The 19,711-nt window shown below is 36.5% G+C and overlaps 1 protein-coding gene across 3 annotated transcripts in view; it reads right to left on the bottom strand.

Annotated features, from left to right (window-relative positions):
• TCF12 (transcription factor 12) overlaps positions 1–19,711 on the bottom strand; it is a 389,492-nt gene that overhangs the window by 114,295 nt on the left and 255,486 nt on the right. For all 3 annotated transcript variants that reach the window (XM_081227388.1, XM_081227387.1, XM_081227389.1), the window contains one exon: positions 9,270–9,334. In XM_081227388.1, the coding sequence (XP_081083514.1) occupies positions 9,270–9,334 (65 nt within the window). The remainder of the gene's footprint in view (positions 1–9,269; positions 9,335–19,711) is intronic.

Here is a 19,711-nt window from a genome sequence, read left to right as displayed (position 1 = left end):
TGCAGTGGTTGAGAGTCCGCCTTCCGATGCAGGGGACACGGGTTCGTGCCCTGGTTCGGGAAGATCCCACATGCCACGGAGCGACTAGGCCTGTGAGCCATGGCCGCTGAGCCTGCGTGTCCGGAGCCTGTGCTCCACAACAGGAGAGGCCACAACAGTGAGAGGCCCACGTACCGCAAAAAAAAAAAAAAAAAAAAAGGAATGTCTCTATGTGTATAACTGAGTCACTGTGCTGTACAAAGATTACCACAACATGGTAAATCAACTCTACTTGAATTAAAAAAAAAATAAAACAAATTTTTAGCTATTCTGGTAGGTGTGTACTGTTAGGTCATTGTGGTTTTAATTTTCATGTACCTGATAGCTAACAATGTGGAGCATTTTTTAACGTGCTGACTGCCCGTTTGTATATTGTCTTTTGTGAAGTGTCTGTTGTAAAAAAATTGGATTGCTTCTTTCTTATTACTGAGTTGTGAGGGATCATTATATAGTCTACACCTAAGTCCTCTGTCAAATATATGTGTTGCTAATACCTTCTCCCATTCTGTGGCTTCTCTTTTCCTTTTCTTGATGGTGTTCTGGGATGAATGCAAGCTTTAAATTTTTATTAAGTTCAATTCATCAATTTTTCTTCCATGTTCTATGCTTTCTATATCTTCCGTAAAAAATTTTTGTTTATCTTGAAGTGGTAAAGATATTAATCTATTTTTTCCCTAGCAGTTTTATTATTTTAGCTCATATTTAAGTCAATGATCTATCTCAAACTTATGTTTGTCTATAAGTTAAGAGTTGAAGTTCTTTTTTTTAAAAATATTGTTTTATAGTTGTTCCAGCACCATATATTAAAAAGAGATGTTTCTTTTCTTACTGAATTGCTGGAGTGCTCTTATCAAACACCATTTCCCATATAGGGATGGATCCCTTTCTGGACTCTTTCCTGTTCCATGATCTATTTGTCAGTCTTTATATGAAAACTACTCTGTCTTGATTAGTATTGCTTTACAGAAAGTGTTTAAGTCAGGTAAAGTCCTTCTTCCTTTCTTTTTGAAGATTCTTCTGGTTCTTCTTAATTCTCTGCCTTTTCAGATCAACTTTTAAATAATCTTGTCAATGTTTTATAAAGAGCCTCCTGGAATTCTGACTGAGATTGCATTAAATCTACAGCCCAGTGGAACTAACATCTAAATGATATTGAGTCTTCCAATTCATGAACATGGTACATGTCTCTATTTATTTAGATCTTTGATTTCTATCAGCAATATTTTATAGTTTTCATTGTTGCAGTCATCATCTTTTGTTAAATTTATCCCTCTGTATTTTATAATTTTTTTTTTTTTTTTTTTTTTCAGTATGTGGGCCTCTCACTGCCGTGGCCTCTCCCATCGCGGAGCACAGGCTCCGGACGCGCAGGCCCAGCGGCCATGGCTCACGGGCCCAGCTGCTCCGCAGCACGTGGGATCCTCCCAGACCGGGGCACGAACCCGCGTCCCCTGCATCAGCAGGCGGACTCCCAACCACTGCGCCACCAGGGAAGCCCTATAATTTTTGATGTGACTATAAACAATACGGTTTTTAAAAAATGTAAGTATAGTTGATTTACAATATTGTGCCAATCTCTGATGCACAGCAAAGTGACTCAGTTATACATATATACATTCTTTTTTTAAATTCTTTTCCATTATGGTTTATCACAGGATACTGAATACAGTTCCCTGTGCTATATATTAGGACCTTGTTGTTTATCCATTCTAAATGTAGTAGTTCGCATCTACCAACCCCAAAACCCCAATCCATCCCTCTCCCTTCCCTTGGCAACCACAAGTCTGTTCTCTATGTCTGTGAGTCTGTTTCTGTTTTGTAGATAGGTTCATTTGTTACATATTTTAGATTCTACATATACGTGGTATCATATGGTATTTGTCTTTCTCTTTCTGACTTACTTCACTTAGTGTGATAATCTCTAGTTGCATCCGTGCTGCTGCAATGGCATTATTTTGTTTTTTTTTATGGCTGAGTAGTATTCTATTGTATATATGTACCACATCTTCTTTATCCACTCATCTGTTCATGGACATTTAGGTTGTTTCCATGTTTTGGCTATTGTGAATAGTGCTGCTATGAACACTGAGGGTGCATGTATCTTTTTGAATTATAGTTTGGTCCAGGTATATGCCCAGGAGTAGGGCTGCTGAATCATATGGTAATTCTATTTTTAGTTTTCTGAGGAACCTCCATACTGTTTTCCATAGTGGCTGTACCAACTTACATTCCCACCAACAGTATAGGAGGGTTCCCTTTTCTCCACACCCTCTCCAGCATTTGTTATTCGCAGACTTTAAAAATATTTATTTATTCATTTAGGCTCCACCGGGTCTTAGTTGCAGCACACAGGATCTTTGTTGCAGCATGCAGTTGAAGCATGTGGACTCTTAGCTGCGGCATGAGAACTCTTAGTTGCAGCATGAGAACTCTTAGTTGCAGCATGCATGTGGGATGTAGTTGCTCACCTGGGGATCGAACCCAGGCCCCCTGCATTGGGAGTGCAGAGTCTTACCCACTGGACCACCAGGGAAGCCCCTGTGGATTTTTTAATGATGGCCATTCTGACCAGTGTGAGGTGGTACCTCATTGTAGTTTTGATTTGCATTTCTCTAATAATTAGTGATACTGAGCATCTTTTCATGTGCCTACTGGCCATCTCTATGTCTTCTTTGGAGAAATGTCTGTTAAGGTCTTCTGCCCATTTTTCGATTGGGTTGTTTTTTTTTTTTGCTGAATTGTATGAGCTGTTTGTATATTTTGGAGATTAAGCCCTTGTCTGTCTCATCATTTGCAAATATTTTCTCCCATTCTGTAGGTTGTCTTTTCTTTTTTTATGGTTTCTTCTGCTGTGCAAAAGCTTGTAAGCTTGATTAGATCCCATTTTAAACAATACTGTTTTGATAATTTCAATTTCTAATTGTTCACTGCTCGTATATAGAAATATAATTGACTTTTTGAGATTGTCTATGTAACCTGTGACATACCTAAAAGTACTTATTAGTTCTAGAAGTGTTCTTGATGATTCCTTAGGACTTCTCATGTACACAGACATATCATCTGCCAATTCAGTTGAATTTATTCCTTTCCTATTTTATGCCTTTTTTCCTCTTGCCTTATTACACTGGCTAGGACAAAAAATTCAGGTAATGAGAGTGGAAATTCTTACCTTGTTCCTAATATTAGAGGGAAAACATTTAGTCTTTCACCTTGAAGCATGCAATTACACTTAAAAGCTATAGATCTTTCATGCAAGTCTTTTTATCAAACTGAGGAAGCTGCTTTCTATGCTGAGTTTGTTGAGAGGTTTTTTTTTTTTTTTTTTTTTTTTTTGCGGTACGCGGGCCTCTCACTGTTGTGGCCTCTCCCGTTGCAGAGCACAGGCTCTGGACACGCAGGCTCAGCGGCCATGGCTCACGGGCCCAGTCGCTCTGCGGCATGTGGGATCTTCCCGGACCGGGGCACGAACCCGTGTCCCCTGCATCGGCAGGCGGACTCTCAACCACTGCGCCACCAGGGAAGCCCCTGTTGAGAGGTTTTATCATGGATATTTGATTTTGTTGAATACTTTTTCTACATCTTTGGAAATGTTTTTCTTCTTAAGTCTGTTAATGTGTTGAACTACACTGGCTGATTTTCAACAATTAAGCCAAACTTTCACTTCTGGTACATACCACATGTGCATTTTGAGGATCAGGGTGTTGCTCACCTTGTAAAATGAGCTGCAAAGTGTTCCCTCCTCCTCCATTTTCTAAAATAGTTTGTGTAAGATTGGTATCATTTTTCCGCATAAGCATTTAAAAGAATTCACCAATGAAACCATATGACAGTCAAGCTTTCTTTGTGAAAAAGCTTTTGAAATGAGGGCTTCCCTGGTGGCGCAGTGGTTGAGAGTCCGCCTGCCGATGCAGGGGACACGGGTTCGTGCCCCAGTCCGGGAGGATCCCACATGCCGCAGAGCAGCTGGGCCTGTGAGCCATGGCCGCTGAGCCTGCGCGTCCGGAGCCTGTGTGCCGCAACGGAAGAGGCCACAGCAGTGAGAGGCCCGTGTACCGCAAAAAAAAAAAGCTTTTGAAATGAATTTACTTGTATTAATAGATATAGAGCTATTCAAACTCTGTTTCATCTTGTCCCCTTTTGGTAAGTAATATTCAAGAAATTTGCTTATTTCACCAAAGTTGTCAAATTTATTAAGTTATTCCCAACACTCCCTTATTATTCTTTTAATGTATATATGATTTACAGTGATAACCTCTCTTCCATTTCAGATATTGGTAATTAGTGTTCTTTCCCCTCCTTCTCTCTCCCACTTTGTTTTAATTAGTCTAGCTAGGACTTTTTCATTTTATGGGTCTTTTCAAATAATCAAATTCTGGCTTTGTTAGCTTTTTCTATTATTTGTGTAATATTACACTGATTCCTGCTCTTATTTGTACTGCTTTCTCCCTTCCACTTATTTTGTGCTTCTTTTTCTAGCTTCATAGGGCAGAACCTCAGGTCATGTACTGTAGATCTTCTTTTTTAATACAAGCATTTAGAGCTACACATTTTCTCCAAGGCACTGCTTTAATTGCACCAACAAATTTTGCTATATCATATTTCATTATAATTTAGTTAGAAGTATTTTCTAAATTCCCTTCTGATTTCTTTTCAAAACCATGGGTTATTTAGATATGTCCATGTCTAAATGAAACAGCCCTTTCATTTCCAAATATTTGGTGTTTTTCTAGGTAGCTCACTGATTTCTAATTTAATTCATTTGTGGTCAGAAAAAATACTTCGTATGATTTTAAACCTCTTCAATTTATTGACACTGATTTAAAGATGAGCACATTGTTCAATCCTGTTGAGTGTAACATGTACCCTTGAAAGGGATTTATATCTTCAGTTGTTGGGAACAGAATGTTGTAAGTATCAGTTAGGTCATGGTAGTTTATATGGTTCATTTAGTTCTATGTCTTTACTAAATTTTTGTCTAGTTATTCTGTCAACTGCTAAGAGAGGTATTCAGATCTTCAAATGTGACTGCAAATTTATCTCTCTCTTTAATTATACCGATTTTTGTTTCATTTATTTTGAAGCTCTGTTATTAGGTGTATACACATTTATCATTGTTTTATCTTCCTTATGTATTGACTTTTATCATTATCAAATGTTTGTATATAATGAGATTGACTGTAATGGAAAAAGGATGTTAAAGAAGCAAATGGCATGGGTAAATTTCTAAGTAACAGTTAACTGAGTTTTTAAGGTTAACTGTTATTTTTTTCAAGGGTATAATATCTTAACTCTGATGAAAATTAAGTCCCTTGGGGAAAAAACAAGACCCTGCCTCTTCTAGGCTGAAGACTTTGAGAAAAACTTACACAAATTTGAATAAACACTTGTTGAAGAGGCAGCAATGACAAACTGTCATAATCATAAAAGGATTTTTTACTTCATAGTGACAGTTATTAAAGTATTATACCTATTGGGGTTATTTTTTGGACAGTTAATATTATTCTTATTTTTTTAGAATTTTTACTGGAGTATAGTTGATTTACAGTATGGTATTAGTTTCTGCTGTACAGCAAAGTGAATCAGTTATACATATACATATACTCACTTATTTTTAGATTCTTTTCCCATATAGGGCATTATTGTACTGAGTAGAGTCCCCTGTGCTATACAGTAGGTCCTTATTAGTTATCTATTTTACATATAGTAATGTGTATATGTCAATCCCAACCTCCCAATTTATCCCTCTCCCCATACCTATTGTTAATAAAGATGCTGGCTTCTATGCTCTGTGTTGAACCAAAAAAAATTCAATTGTAGAATGATCTATCAATGTTTCCAGTAACACTGCTACACCAGTTTCCTTTTAATGGCTCATCAGTTATGCCATTGCCGTGAAGGTAATATGAGGAGACTCATTTAGCAACATATTATTACATCATCTTAACATGAAGTAAGGCCCATCAGGCATTATTAAATTAGTCTGAATTTTGCAGTATGTCAGCAGCATTTTATGTACATTAATAGCAGGGTTAAATGTTCCTTGGGGGATTCTGTTGAAGAAAAACGATTTCAAAGTGGTGTTTGGATATAATCTTGTAATCACTATTTATATTTTCTTCTACTATCATTGTGTGGTTAAGATTATTATGTTGCTTGTGAATAGGTAAGATAAAATGGCAGCCAATTATTAATTGTTTTGGTATATTCTTTTCTCCTCTGACCCATTATAATAAATACAGTTTGGAATACAGGTTTTTCTTTGAATGCGAGTGATACATCTTTTTAAACTCTTGAATTTCCTGGGTTTACTACTTAGGCCTCAAATCAGCTGGTGTGAACCATCATAACTTCTCCTGGCAACTACAGCATAGCCAGAGCTAAGTAACAGTAATAAATAGCAAAGCCATTGCTCCTTTCACAGTAAGGAATACTTTCACTTATTTTAAGAGCCCTCTGGTCTTCAATGATGTTATTTATCCTTGTTGCAGTATAATCTTCTCTCATCTGTGATGAATTTTGGGCTTTCTCTTTGGGGCTCATGCACTGCTTCCATGAATTCTTCAAAAACAAATCTTTCCCTGACTTGAATACCTATAAATCTTCTTGTATACAGGAATACTGTTATTTTATATTTCATACATTCCCGTAACCTTGTTCTCTTTTCCTTAGGCCTGCCTGATCTCTCCAACATGTGATAAAAAATTATTAAAAAGCAATCTTACAGTTTCTTCTTTTTTAATACTCCATATGTGCTTATATTTGGAGTATACAGAGGAACTGGGTCTCTCAAAGCATAATTCCCAGTCGATGTGGATTAAAATCACCTGGGGTACTTGTTAAAAATAGAAATTCTCAGGCCCCTCCATGACCAAACAAATTAAAATGAGAGGGAGGTAAGGGATTCTTACCTGCAGTATAATTACATCAAGGCTAAAAACATCAAGCATGAGTTTAGAAGGTTTACCACTTGGTAGATGTATGGCATTGAGCAAATTACTGTTACCTCTGGAGAACACTCATTTTCTAACCTGCAAAATGGGTGCTGTTAAAAGGAGTAAATGTGGGAGTTCCCTGGTGGCCTACTGGTTAGGATTCCAGGCTTTCACTGCGGAGGGCCTGGGTTCAATCCCTGGTCGGGGAACTAAGATCCCATGGGCTGTGGGTATGGCCAAAAAAAAAGGACGGGGGGCAGATTAAATGTGTATTCAATGCCTGGCTTAGTTAGTGCTCAGTAAATGATAACAATTATTATTAGAGTGCTATGCATCTAGGTTTGAATAAATGTTTTGATATGAGAATTAAATCTGGTATAAACACATGTTAATCACTGGTAAAAACTGTTAAGATTCATCTTTCCAAAACTGGAGGATTACATAAATGGAGCTTATCACTGATTCTAACTAAATAGCAACACCTTTGCCAAGGGAGTATAAAAAATGTTAAGTGAAAACTCATTAATTAATATAAGCATTAACAATAATTTAACAGCTTCAGCTGTAATTTCAAAGACCTTACAATAGTTTCTTTTCCTCAAGTTTAGCAGTAGTGTTAACATTAGACCAGTGGTTCTCAATCTTTTTGGTTTCTTAAAAATAATATTAAGGACTTAGAATAGCTTTTTTTGTTGGGTTATATGAATCGAAACATTTAAAAATATGCATTCATTTTGTAAAATACTTTCCCTTTCAAGTACATGCAGTTTAGCCTTCAGAGACTTATAAAGTATGTGGGAAAAAATTGCTAATTCTATTTTTCAAATGAAGAAGTCAATACACAGATGAGATTTAAGGTTAAATGACTTGTCTTAGAACCACAGGTCAGTAACTCGCAGAGATGGGATTTGAACCTAGGTATTCTGATTCTGAAAGGCATAATTATGGGATAGGTATTAAATGAAGTAATATTGTTAGTATGACAGTTAAGTGCCTATGTCTAAAATTAGGGTGGGTCTCATGAAAGGCATGCCGACAGCAGAAAACTAATTTAATATATTCTGTCTTTCCTTTGTATGCTTTTTGGCCTGACACTGATGGGAATCTGGCAAACTGAGTGTTTAGGATTCTCAGTGTAAAGATGTGGGGAAAGAAGCAGAGAAAATGGCCATTAGTACAAATGCAACATGCTAAGGAATATGCAAGAGCTGAAAGAAAGATTCCAAGTCAAAGAGACTGTAGGAAGCTCAAAAAATTGGATGTAGATTTCCAAGCAGCACTTTGCAAGAAACCACCCTCAACAGGAAACCCCTTGTGTCTTGTCACTTTAGCAAAGCTATATTATAACTACCCTTAAACCAGGCACTCGCCATGGTCTGGTCATCTCTGGCCCAAGCAGTTTTCAGATCTTTTGATGACACAGTACCTTGCCTAACCTGTTGGTTCTTCCCATAGATCAAAGAAGAAGAAATGAAGAATAAGTAATTAACAGATGACAGACCTCTCCCCTAGTTTCCCCTTTAGTAATCTCATGAACAAACTGTGTGAACAAACTTGTGAACAAGATGGCATCTAAAGAAAGATCACAAGAAGTCAACAAGACTACATGCAGTGGGGGATAGCAATGACTCTGATCCCTTATCTCAATGATTAACTGAGATTACTTCCTCTTTTTTCCCCTTTAAAAACTGTCTTGGCTGAGCAGAATCTTCGGAGCTGGTTTTGGGGGGACACAAGTCTGCCTTCTCCTCAGACTGCCAGCTGTCTGATTAAAAGCAATCTTCCTTTCTACCAACACCTGTCCCTCAGGTACTGATTTTCAAGCAGCAAGCAGCCAGAACCTGAGTTTGGTAACAGGTTGAAATGAAAGTACTTCCAACGTTAGTAAGTTTAACATAGGATGGTCAAGCTACACAGAGCAATTTTATGTTCTTCTTGTACTCTATCAGCAACACTGTTCTTTTCATGAGGAAATAAACATCATTTTCAGAAATAAGCATTTTGGAAGAGGGTAGGAAGCTAACTGCTACTTTGCCTCCAGTTAAAATAGAGGTGAGTTATGAAATTCTTTGATGATAGAGAAAGACAATCTGGTGAACTGTGGAAGGGAAACCATTTTAAGCAGAGGAGCAGAAAAAAAGAAAATATGTTTAATTACTAAAAACCCACCACATTTAGTCACAAATTAAATGCACAAATAATGATGAAATAAATTGGATAAATTTCTACCTCCTCTGTTAAAGTCTTTATCTATGTGTTAAAAAATTATCTCATTGTTTTTGTTATTTATTAACTTACTTGACAGCCTGGTAATCCAGTATCTCTGCTGTACAGGGAAAATGAGCCCCTCTCTGACGTTTTTCCTGTAAAACAAAGAAAATAGCTCCATATAAAAATCCTCATTTACTGACACACAGTCAATTCAACTTCTAGACCATTCATGGAAGTACAGAGAACAAATGAGAAACAAGAAGACAAAAATCCAATAAATAAGACTTAAAAAGCTTACTACCATTCCAGTCATGTGAAATAATGAAAAAAAATATTCAAAAGCATGGATATCTACAGAACCAATAGTATGATTCATATACCCGCAAGTGAGGATGTTTTCCCACATTTGCTTCAGATTGAACACTCTCCCCTTTCCTTCTCTCTCTGAGAAATTTAAACAGTAAAGATACAGTTCACATCTCACCCCAGACCATAAGGTAACCACTATCATAAAACTGGTATATGATTCCCATGTATATTTTGAATCTTTTAGAACATATTCATGTATTCAAACAATATACATTACTATTTGTGCTTAATACATTTAAACAGATGGGATTACATGGTATATATCTTGAGATATATGTTAAAAGTAAACACCTAGTTCATTCACTTTTTACTGCTATAAAATGTCCCATTATACAAATAAAACCACAGTTGATCTATTCTCCTACTGAAAAATACAAAAACAGTTTCTGCTTTTTTTTCTAGTTATCATGAATAATGCTTAAACAAATATCCTTGCATGTCCTATACACACATAATAGTTTCTCCAGGATAGACACAAAGAAGTGGAACTGCTGGGTTAAACAATGCACACTTTCAACTTCATAAGTATTACCTTTCTCTGAAGTTGTCATGCCAATTTATACTCTTCCCCGAAATGTATAAGAATTCCTGTTGGGATTATATTTACAGTTCAAAAGCAGATGGCTAAGTATCAGGAATGGTATAGGCCAGCTCGAGAGGGAGAGCAGGTGTCTCACAGTGCTGACAATTGACAGCAGTGTTCTTACTCGTTTGCTTTTCAATACACATGAGTTTAAGTAAGTTCAGTAAAGCCAATTTTCAAATAGTATATAGTTTTAAACTAAACAGTCTTTCACAAATAGACATGCTGCTTAAAGAGATTTCTGCAAGGATCAGAGTTTGATGTTAATATCAAAGACAGATACAAGTAAAAATGACAATGGCAGAGCTAATTCTTTTTCTTCATTTCAGGGTAAAAAAAACGCAATGTAATTAAATCTGACAAGTTATCCAAAATATTTAAAATTATTGAGGCTATATGAAGTCACCATAATTGTATACTATACACTGAGATATCAGCTTGTGATTATATAAAAATGTATAGTTTATTAATTAAAAAAACTGCACACATAGATGGGATGCTCAAAATTGTTTACTGATAGGGTGCATAATTTAAAAAAAAACTTAGAGATATATGTACTAATATTCTATCATTTTCATTGATGTATGCACCCCACTGATGTATTCAACTGGCCAACTGATGTAGAAATCTTACAACTCTGAACTTGGCATCTACTGAACCTTTAGATATACAAAATAATTCTTGTAATAACAAAGCTAGTCATTAGAAAACACTTTAATAATTAAGAGTATAATTTCTGAGCCCATTAGGATATTGTAGCATATGTAGCATAAGACGCACTTACTATCTGTTCCTGATGAAGCACCTATTTCACGTGAAGGAATGCCAACACATAAAAATGCTGATTTATGAGAACAGGTTAATTAATGTGCTCTAGTTGCCTCACATTATCACCACCAAGTAGTATGTTCTACGTAAAGAATTTTAATTTGCAAAATACACATATGAAATTAAAAAGAAAAACATTTCTAACTCTTTAAATATATCCTTCACAAGTAAGACTGCTTATAAAAGTCAAGGTGATATCTCACAGTTTTAGACTCTACACTTCAACTCTTGGAATGTGGCTTCACAAAATCCTTAAAGGATTATGCATTTGCAATTCTGACACACAACCCTCCCTGCCAGACCCAGAATATGGAAGAGACTGAAGGGATATGCCAACACACCGTAACAGGCAGAGAGATCACTGGGAAAAAATAAAGAACAGCCTACGTCTATGATTTGCAAGTAGTACTTTATTAATCAACTACATTAAACAAGTTTATAAGATGTTAAAAATCATTCTCAGTATATGTCTTTAATTTTAAGAAAATGTTGCCTTTAAAAACAAATCATGGGGCTTCCCTGGTGGCACAGTGGTTAAGAATCCACCTGCCAATGAAGGGGACACGGGTTCGAGCCCTGGTCAGGGAAGATCCCACACGCCGCGGAGCAACTCAGCCTGTGCACCACAATTACGGAGCATGCACTCTAGAGCCCGCGAGCCACAACTACTGAGCCTGTGCGCCACAACTACTGAAGTTCATGTGCCTAGAGCAAGTGCTCTGCAACAAGAGAAGCCACTGCAATGAGAAGCCTGTACACCACAATGAAGAGCAGCCCCTGCTTGCCGCAACTAGAGAAAGCCCGCATGCAACAACGAAGACCCAACGCAGCCAAAAATAAAATAAATAAATTTATGAAAAGAAAAAACAACAAATCATGTCTCATACACTTGGCAGGACAGAATTGGAAGACAGTAACATTTTAAACCAATATCACAAAGTTAAAAAAAAAAGACTATGCCAATGAGTTGTCATTCACAATACACTATCAACTTATTAATAGTTGAAATACTCACCAAGTCCTTAAATTCTTCCTGAAACGTTATCTCAAACAACCAGTAAAGACTTGAAACTAAGCAACAACTGTTATACTTTCACTCAAATATACTAGTAAGGACTCTTTTTTTTTTTTTTTTTTAATTGTTGAGGTGGTAAAGGGAACAGAGTGAGAAATCAATATTAGGTCTGTTTTTTAATAAAGTACAGATTTCAAATACAATCTTAATTTAAGTATCTGTGTGGAGGCTACCCATCAGATAGACTGTTTAAGAAAATGTCAAGTTTTAAAACTTACTTCCTGTGCCTATTAAAATTTCTAAACTTCTTCTTTTCACAGAGGATATTCAGACCAGAGAGAATGAAAACTCATTTAATATAAGCTCAAAATATTTCAAAGTAAAAGTTCCTTCTGAAATGGAAAGTTGGTAGTTTGTTTTTAAAATGATAATGAACCTAATTCAAATGAGATTCCAAAATGTAAATACATTTTTATTTCACCTTTAATTTGTTAGGAACTATTTATTTCTTAGGGACTTAGAAGTCTGGGTACTCCTGAAATATAATAATGCATACTCAGCCTGAGGTTTAAAAGACAATAATTTTTAATTCTTTCAAAATTACTTTTCACAAGAACTCTTTTCATGAATTAAAATGAATTCTATGTCTTTTTGTTTAATCTTAGGTGTCTGACAAATAAAAACTTCTGACTACTGTATTATGGGGTTACTACTTTTACATAAATATTATACATAAATTATAGTATGTGGACAATTTTAACAGTAAACATCAGCTGAATACAATTTAACAACTATTAGTAACTTAATGTATATCTAATATACCTAATTTCCCTTGAAACACCTATGAAAAAATATTATAAAAATTTTACTGGGATATTCTAGCAGAGGGATTTTATTTGTGTGTGGGCGCATATGCATCCTGGGCCTCTTTGGCAGTCTTCACAATAATGTTTTTAAAAGTACAAAGCAAAATATGTAGTATTGTAGAGTAAACTGGTATGTTATTAAAATGTTAAAGATTCTGGTGGATGAGGCTGGATCTTAAAAAAAAAAATGTTAAAGAAATTTGCTGCGTAGTAATATATGTGCCTTTTAATTAACACATTAAATAGTAAGATCTAGAACCAGGCCTATTAACAATGGTAATTTCAAATCATAAATGACAGTTTAAAGATATCTGCAACAACTATATTATACTATGAGAATATCTGTTCTATTAGTGACAAAAATCATAGATACTATCAGGACTGTTTTGCTACCCTCATTCAAAATTGAAGGAAATGCTAAATTTTACTTGGATACTGGAAAAATAAAAATGACAATTTTTTCCCTGTCCAAGTTCACTGATTTTCCTTCCATTCTGAGAGTCTCTGGACTCCACCCTAAGAACCTCAACACTAGGAGAAGAGCAACATGTATTGAAAGATATACATTTATATACATATTTGTATATCAAGCCAAACACGTATTTCATAAATAAGTATTTTGTGTGCAAAAGTATTTTAAGTACCTAGACTTACATGGTTTACATTAATCAGACTCAGTATTTTCTGATCCCAAACTGAGAAATGCTCAAGATACGACAGGTGAGTTTGACTAATTTGGATAGGATTTATAACAATTGTTCAAGAAATAGCAAATTACTGATTCAAGAAATTATTTTACCCAGTTGTTTGTATAAGATGTATGAACTATTAGAGGCAGTCATTACTATAACAAATTTTCTTGGAATTAAAAAAAAAGAATTCTGGGCTTCCCTGGTGGCACAGTGGTTGAGAGTCCGCCTGCCGATGCAGGGGACACGGGTTCATGCCCTGGTCTGGGAAGATCCCACATGCCGCGGAGCGGCTAGGCCCGTGAGCCATGGCCGCTAAGCCTGCGCGTCCGGAGCCTGTGCTCCGCAACGGGAGAGGCCACAACAGTGAGAGGCCTGCATACCGCAAAAAAAAAAAAAAAAAAAAAAAAAAAGAATTCTAAGTTATCTTGTTCCATAGCAAAAACATACATTTCACAACAATAAGTTGCAACTCTCCATTGCTTGCCTAAGCTCCAAAAATACAAACTAATGTTAGTATTAGTCTATAAAGAACTCTTCAAAAGATAACTTTACCTACATTCTTTTGGCACAGGACACAATCAACAGTCAAGTTGAGGCTGAGGATTGACAGGCACAGTTCATTCCCATTCCTTGCCAACCCATTCCTCCCCAACCCAATCACAAATATCCTAGAGTTGACTAGACAGAAGAATCTGAGTTTGATAAATTCCATCAAACATTTATGGGTTAGTCAATCTGACAGATGGTGGGGTTATGAGATGAAGATCCAAGCCTGTGCCCTTAATAGGTGACAACAAGTAGAAAAGTTTATACCCTACCTGGATGAAAAACAAGTTTCACAATTAAGGTCAGGTGTCTTGAGGTTCAGATCCAAAACACACTGTGGGTGGTTCCAGAAGAGTGGACAGACAATTGCCTGGGGCTGACACAATCCATAAGGCCTACTGAACGAGGAAGGGGATCCCTATTCAAACCTGAATGGAGTAATAGGCACCTTCTGATCATACTAAAGATGGAGATGAAACTACCCACCATTTCACAGAAGATGGGTCTTCTGAGTAGGTGGCCCATGTGAGAACAATACAGCCTTTTAATGCAAGTGATTTTTCAAACAAAAGTGGTCTGGGAGATAAGCTGTATTCTGCCCTACGTACAGCTTAAGAGTTGTCAAATTGGTTTTCATTTAGACCCAGATCATGCCATCCCAAGGCTGTGAAAACAATCAGTCTCAAGGATAAAACGGATATGCACTGATTGGGACAAGTTGATCAAACACCTGAGTAAACTCTAAGGTCAGAGCTGAAAACGCTTCCTTTGCCCAAGGCCTAAACAGTGAGAATCTAGCTAGTCTTGGAAGTTTCTAGTGTGGTGAGAACCAAATATAAAGAGGATCCCATCTTTCATCTGATAGAGAGATAGCTCACTGATTTTTTTTTAAAAGCAATTAAATGCCCTTTTCCCCTAATCAGCAAAAGAAAAAGAAGGGGTTAGAAAGTAAGGACTAAAAACACAAAATGGCAGAGAGAAAAGGAAATGTAAGAAGACACAAAAGAAGAGAAACAGGTAAACCTGCCTTCCTTTACAACTCTATCTGCGTTTCATTACTCCATAAGTGCCGTCAAGAATATACTGGCTTTAAAAAAAAAAAAAAGAAAGAATAAGAATATACTGGCTTTTAAAAATTTTAACAGTCATACTACCTTTTGGGGGCACAAATTAGACTAAAAAAAAAAAAACTGAACCACAGAAACCAAGTCATCCTATCCTTTACTTATATAAGTGATTTTTCTAAACGTAAATGCAGGATTTCATTTCCTTAAATAAAATTATTTTAAATTTCATCTTTGATTCATCACGTTACCCTAACCTATCTGAATTTATGCTAAATACTTGGAAGCCCCAGAAAAGTGGGGTAGGAAGAACATGACCAGAAATTTCTAACACTTACTCCACCTCAAAAATTGAAGGCATGTCCACTCCCAGAGGAGTGGAGGAAAGAGTCGAAATGACAGGAATCCTCTTGGCAGGTCATTTATGTTGATGGAATGTACCACACCCAATTTTGGGAACCCTGGTTGTAAGGGTTCAGATTTTAAGCAGGGTAAAAGTAAACTCCAATTTTGGAAACTCCTTGAAGTGCAGGTGAATTAAAGGACCCCTACATCATTTCTGAGTAATTATAAATACCAAGTAAGACCAAATGACCTTTCCCAGGATCAAAGACTCATTTTTCAAAGAGACTTCAGAGGTTACCTAGTCCAACTCCCACCAGTACTACTTTGAACACAGAGTCTCACCAAAAAAAGGTCCACTGATGACTGCCTTCTACTTTGTATCACCCACATTTTAAGAATAACACTAAAAAGCCAAAGTGTAAGGATGGTGAGGGAGAACTCTCAGAAAATAGAATTTCCAACAGTAAAATAAAAACTCTGCAGAATATTATATAACATTCCAGCTATTCTTATTAGTAAAGAGATTTGTGTTAACGATTAGCTCTTTTGTTGCAAATCTGTTTATTAATGCAGTGGGAGACTTAATAGACATTTTTAGCAGCCAAGTTACTACTGGTGAATCACAATGAGTTCATGTTTATTGGACATTCAGGTATTTTATGATGAAATGGTTATTCACATTTTTTGCTTACTTTTTTCCTATTGGATTATTTGTCATTTACTTGCTGATTTGTAGGAGTCCACGTATTTTTGATACAAAACCCTTTATTGTATCTATATAAATATTTTATGTAGGCTGCCTTTTCACTCTCTTAATGGTGTCTTTTGATAAACACAAATTCTTCATTTTAACATAGTCCAATTTGTGCATTTTCCCCTTTATGGTTAACATTCTTTGGTGTGTGCACTGTTTAAAAATCTCTGCCTGTTCCAAGGTTACACATCTATTTTTCAATGTTTTCTTCTAAAAGCTTAATCTTTCACACACTTAAATCTGAATTTGGTTTTTGTGTATGTTGGTAGGGGGTCAAGGTACCACTTTTTCCCGTAGGGATATCCAGTTGACTTCAGTACTGTTTTATTGTAAAGATGATCCACATCTTAAAAGTATCACTGTGGCTGCTGTGTGGAGAATAAATTATGGGGGAACAAGTATGAAAGCAGGAAGACCAATTAGAAGACTTACTGAAATAATCCAGATGAAAGCTAGTGATGGCTTTAATTGTCCTGACCCACTGAGGTACATACTATTAAATCCCCATTTCACTAATGAGGAAAAATAATTTGCCCAAGGTCACAGACTAAGTAGATGAAAGACTAGAATGTAGGGCTATCTGACACCAAATTCTTAACAGCATACTATACTGCATTATTTTCCACTGGAGGTTTAGGACACAATTCTTATATTCTAATCATATACATAGACATTTAGTGGATCCCAAATACAGTATAAAATTTTTCCTCTATTGAGCCCTCCAAGCAGTCTCTACCAATCAACTGATTTAGCACTGCGTGTGAAACGTATTCCAGCTGAAAGAGGGAATGATGACAAATCATTCCAAAAATAATTGGCAGCAAAGCCCAACTACTCCAGAGGTTGGCTCTGGGTGTAATGAGAACATGGGCAGTTATGCTGGTTACACTTACAGGTAATAGCTATTCTTTTCAGTTCTCACAAAGGGCACATGATGATGTTAATCTTGCTTCAAGTGCCTGTTATAAAAGTATTTATTCTTATCATGCCTTTCTGGGCCTCAGTTTCCTAATCTATAAGAATAAACAAGTAGGACAAGATCAGAGGTTACATAATGACATCCTGAGAGATTGTTTTGTGTGGCCAATGCAGGGATTTGTCTGTCTGTATATGTTTAAAACAGTTTTTAAAAAATTAACTGCTGTGCCAGCCATGAGAACACACCTTGCAGAACTCCTACTTTGGGGAATGTAACTAACTCCCTGAAGTCAGTTCCTTTGGGGAACTGCTCCAGCTGCTGTGCTCTAGAATCCATGACTGCTTTTGTACTGAGGCCCACTTGCTTTCAACACATTTGACAGAGTACAGTAGGGAAAGTAAAGCACACCCCTTCCCGGGAGACATGGCATTACTTTGTTGACCAACTTTGGCTCACGAACTCTCCAGCTGCTTTGCTGAACCTTCCTTAGGGTACACAGCAGTGTAGGACACTTCCACTGCCTCTTCTTCACTCTCAAAGTCTTGAGGTTGCTGTCGGAATTTGCTGACTAGCTATTACGTGCAAGGCACTGTGAAAGGTGCTTTACTTACTGCTGGTTGCACTGCTAGCTGTATTCTTCATCCTACTAGATATCCTATTAATACCGAGGAGTGATTGAAGGAAGCTCTGAGATATGACAATAAATTTTCAAGATCTCCTGTAGATCTCAATCTACTGGCTGGAGAAACCTGACCTATAATACCCTCTTAGCTGTATGTGCTCTTTTCCTACCAATGAAAAATAATGTTTTTATGAGGGGATGACCAGAGAAAAAGATATTATGGAAGATGTAGCTGGATCAGCATTTATTTCTGCAGCAGTCCAGTGAATACTTGAAAATTTCCAGCAAAATTTAGTAATTTCAATGAGTAGATATTACTCAAGAAATAACTGTTGACTTTATGAGTAACAGCACAAATTAGAACAAACAGTTTCCCTATTTGTCTGAAAGCCAGTATTATTTCAATGCTCATTCAGGCATATTGATTTACATTCAAACTCAAAATCTATTAAATAAGAAACTGCATCACTATATTTTAAACGAGCAGCATGAGACTGTTTTTCTCAAAAGATAAAGGCTTAACTTAGAAAGAGAATTCCTGGATGTTTCAAAAATTACCTAGATCAACATTACCATGATTCAAAATGAAATATTTCAATATATAAATCATGAGAGCTTTTCTATATTTAGTTTTCAGAGAAACAATATAAAATCCTTACATAGGCAAATCTAAATATTTGGGCACAATTCTAAATTTGATCACAGTTTTATGAGCAGAATATCCTCCTCCCCCTTGGGTATCTCTGAAAACTCATTAATTACTTAATCCTCTTTACTTATAGAGAAGGTTTCCCTCCCTTTTTGTGGGTGAACACTACCAAAGGTTTCATATAATTTGAATCACAGTAGCCACTTGGAGAAAGATAAAATGCTATCCTACAAAGTGTGGAAATCTGTAATGCCATTGAGTATATCTAAGCAGAGACTTAGGAATTCTGATCACTGGATTCATGTCTTGGCTCTTGCTTTTCTCTCACTGAGTGAACTGGGCAAGTTACAAGTCACTTGACATCAATGGCCCCACTCACTCTTTTAGGAAAACCAACTCAGTAACATGTACCTCACACAGGCCTGTACCATTTAATCAATGCTTATAAAGTAGTTGGAAATTCTTGTCTGAAAGAACCTAGGATGATGCTAAATATCAGAACTACGGTCTTCATTCTGGTAGCAACCTGTTTAAACTTACAGGGAAAAAAATCTAAAAAGGAACTCAAACTAACAGATTTTTCTTTTAAAGGGGAAGGAAAGAGAGGGAGGGTTTTAAACATAAATGCTTGCCTATTTTCTTCACAACAATTTATTTAAGTAGTATTGGCTAACATTTGTGCCAAGCACGCTGCTGGCTACATTGAAGATATTTAAATACCTAGTGCCAACAAGCACAGCTGCTGGACTCTCTATGCCCTCCTCTTGTTCACTCTGTGCCAGATTACTCACACAGCTATGAATGATGAGGCAGCAGCACAGGAAAATGCCAAGCGTGGGTGAGATTAGTGATAAACCAGAGGATCCCTACAGAGGCCAGTGATTATAGCAAGTTCCCAGTTGTAATCAGTTTTCTAACCCAGTCTTTATCTCATCACTTATTCCATCTTATCTTTGCACCAACTTCCTGTGACAGGCATCAGAAATATAAGCATCTTCCCAATCAATCCTGCAGAATTGCTACGGCACCAAGAGAGGATCTCATTATCCTTGATAAGAACACACAGTCAGACCTGGGCAATTTGAAAAGACTTCAGAAATGACTTCTTGAGAATAAAACCTGAGATGAAGCAGTCCAGGGTGCAAACATTCACCAATCCAGCTACCCTTCCCAATTCTCTCCATCCCTCCTCCTAAAAATCAGATTCACAAATTAAATATAAACAGATAGACGGGGATGAGAAGGTTTATACAAAACAGTTTGCCTTTCAGACATTG

The sequence above is a fragment of the Mesoplodon bidens genome, assembly GCF_964165515.1.
Source record: "Mesoplodon bidens genome assembly, chromosome: 3".
NCBI classification, from domain to species: Eukaryota; Metazoa; Chordata; class Mammalia; order Artiodactyla; family Ziphiidae; genus Mesoplodon; species Mesoplodon bidens.
Note: the sequence above shows the minus strand (reverse complement) of the source record. Positions and strands in the feature narration are given on the sequence as shown.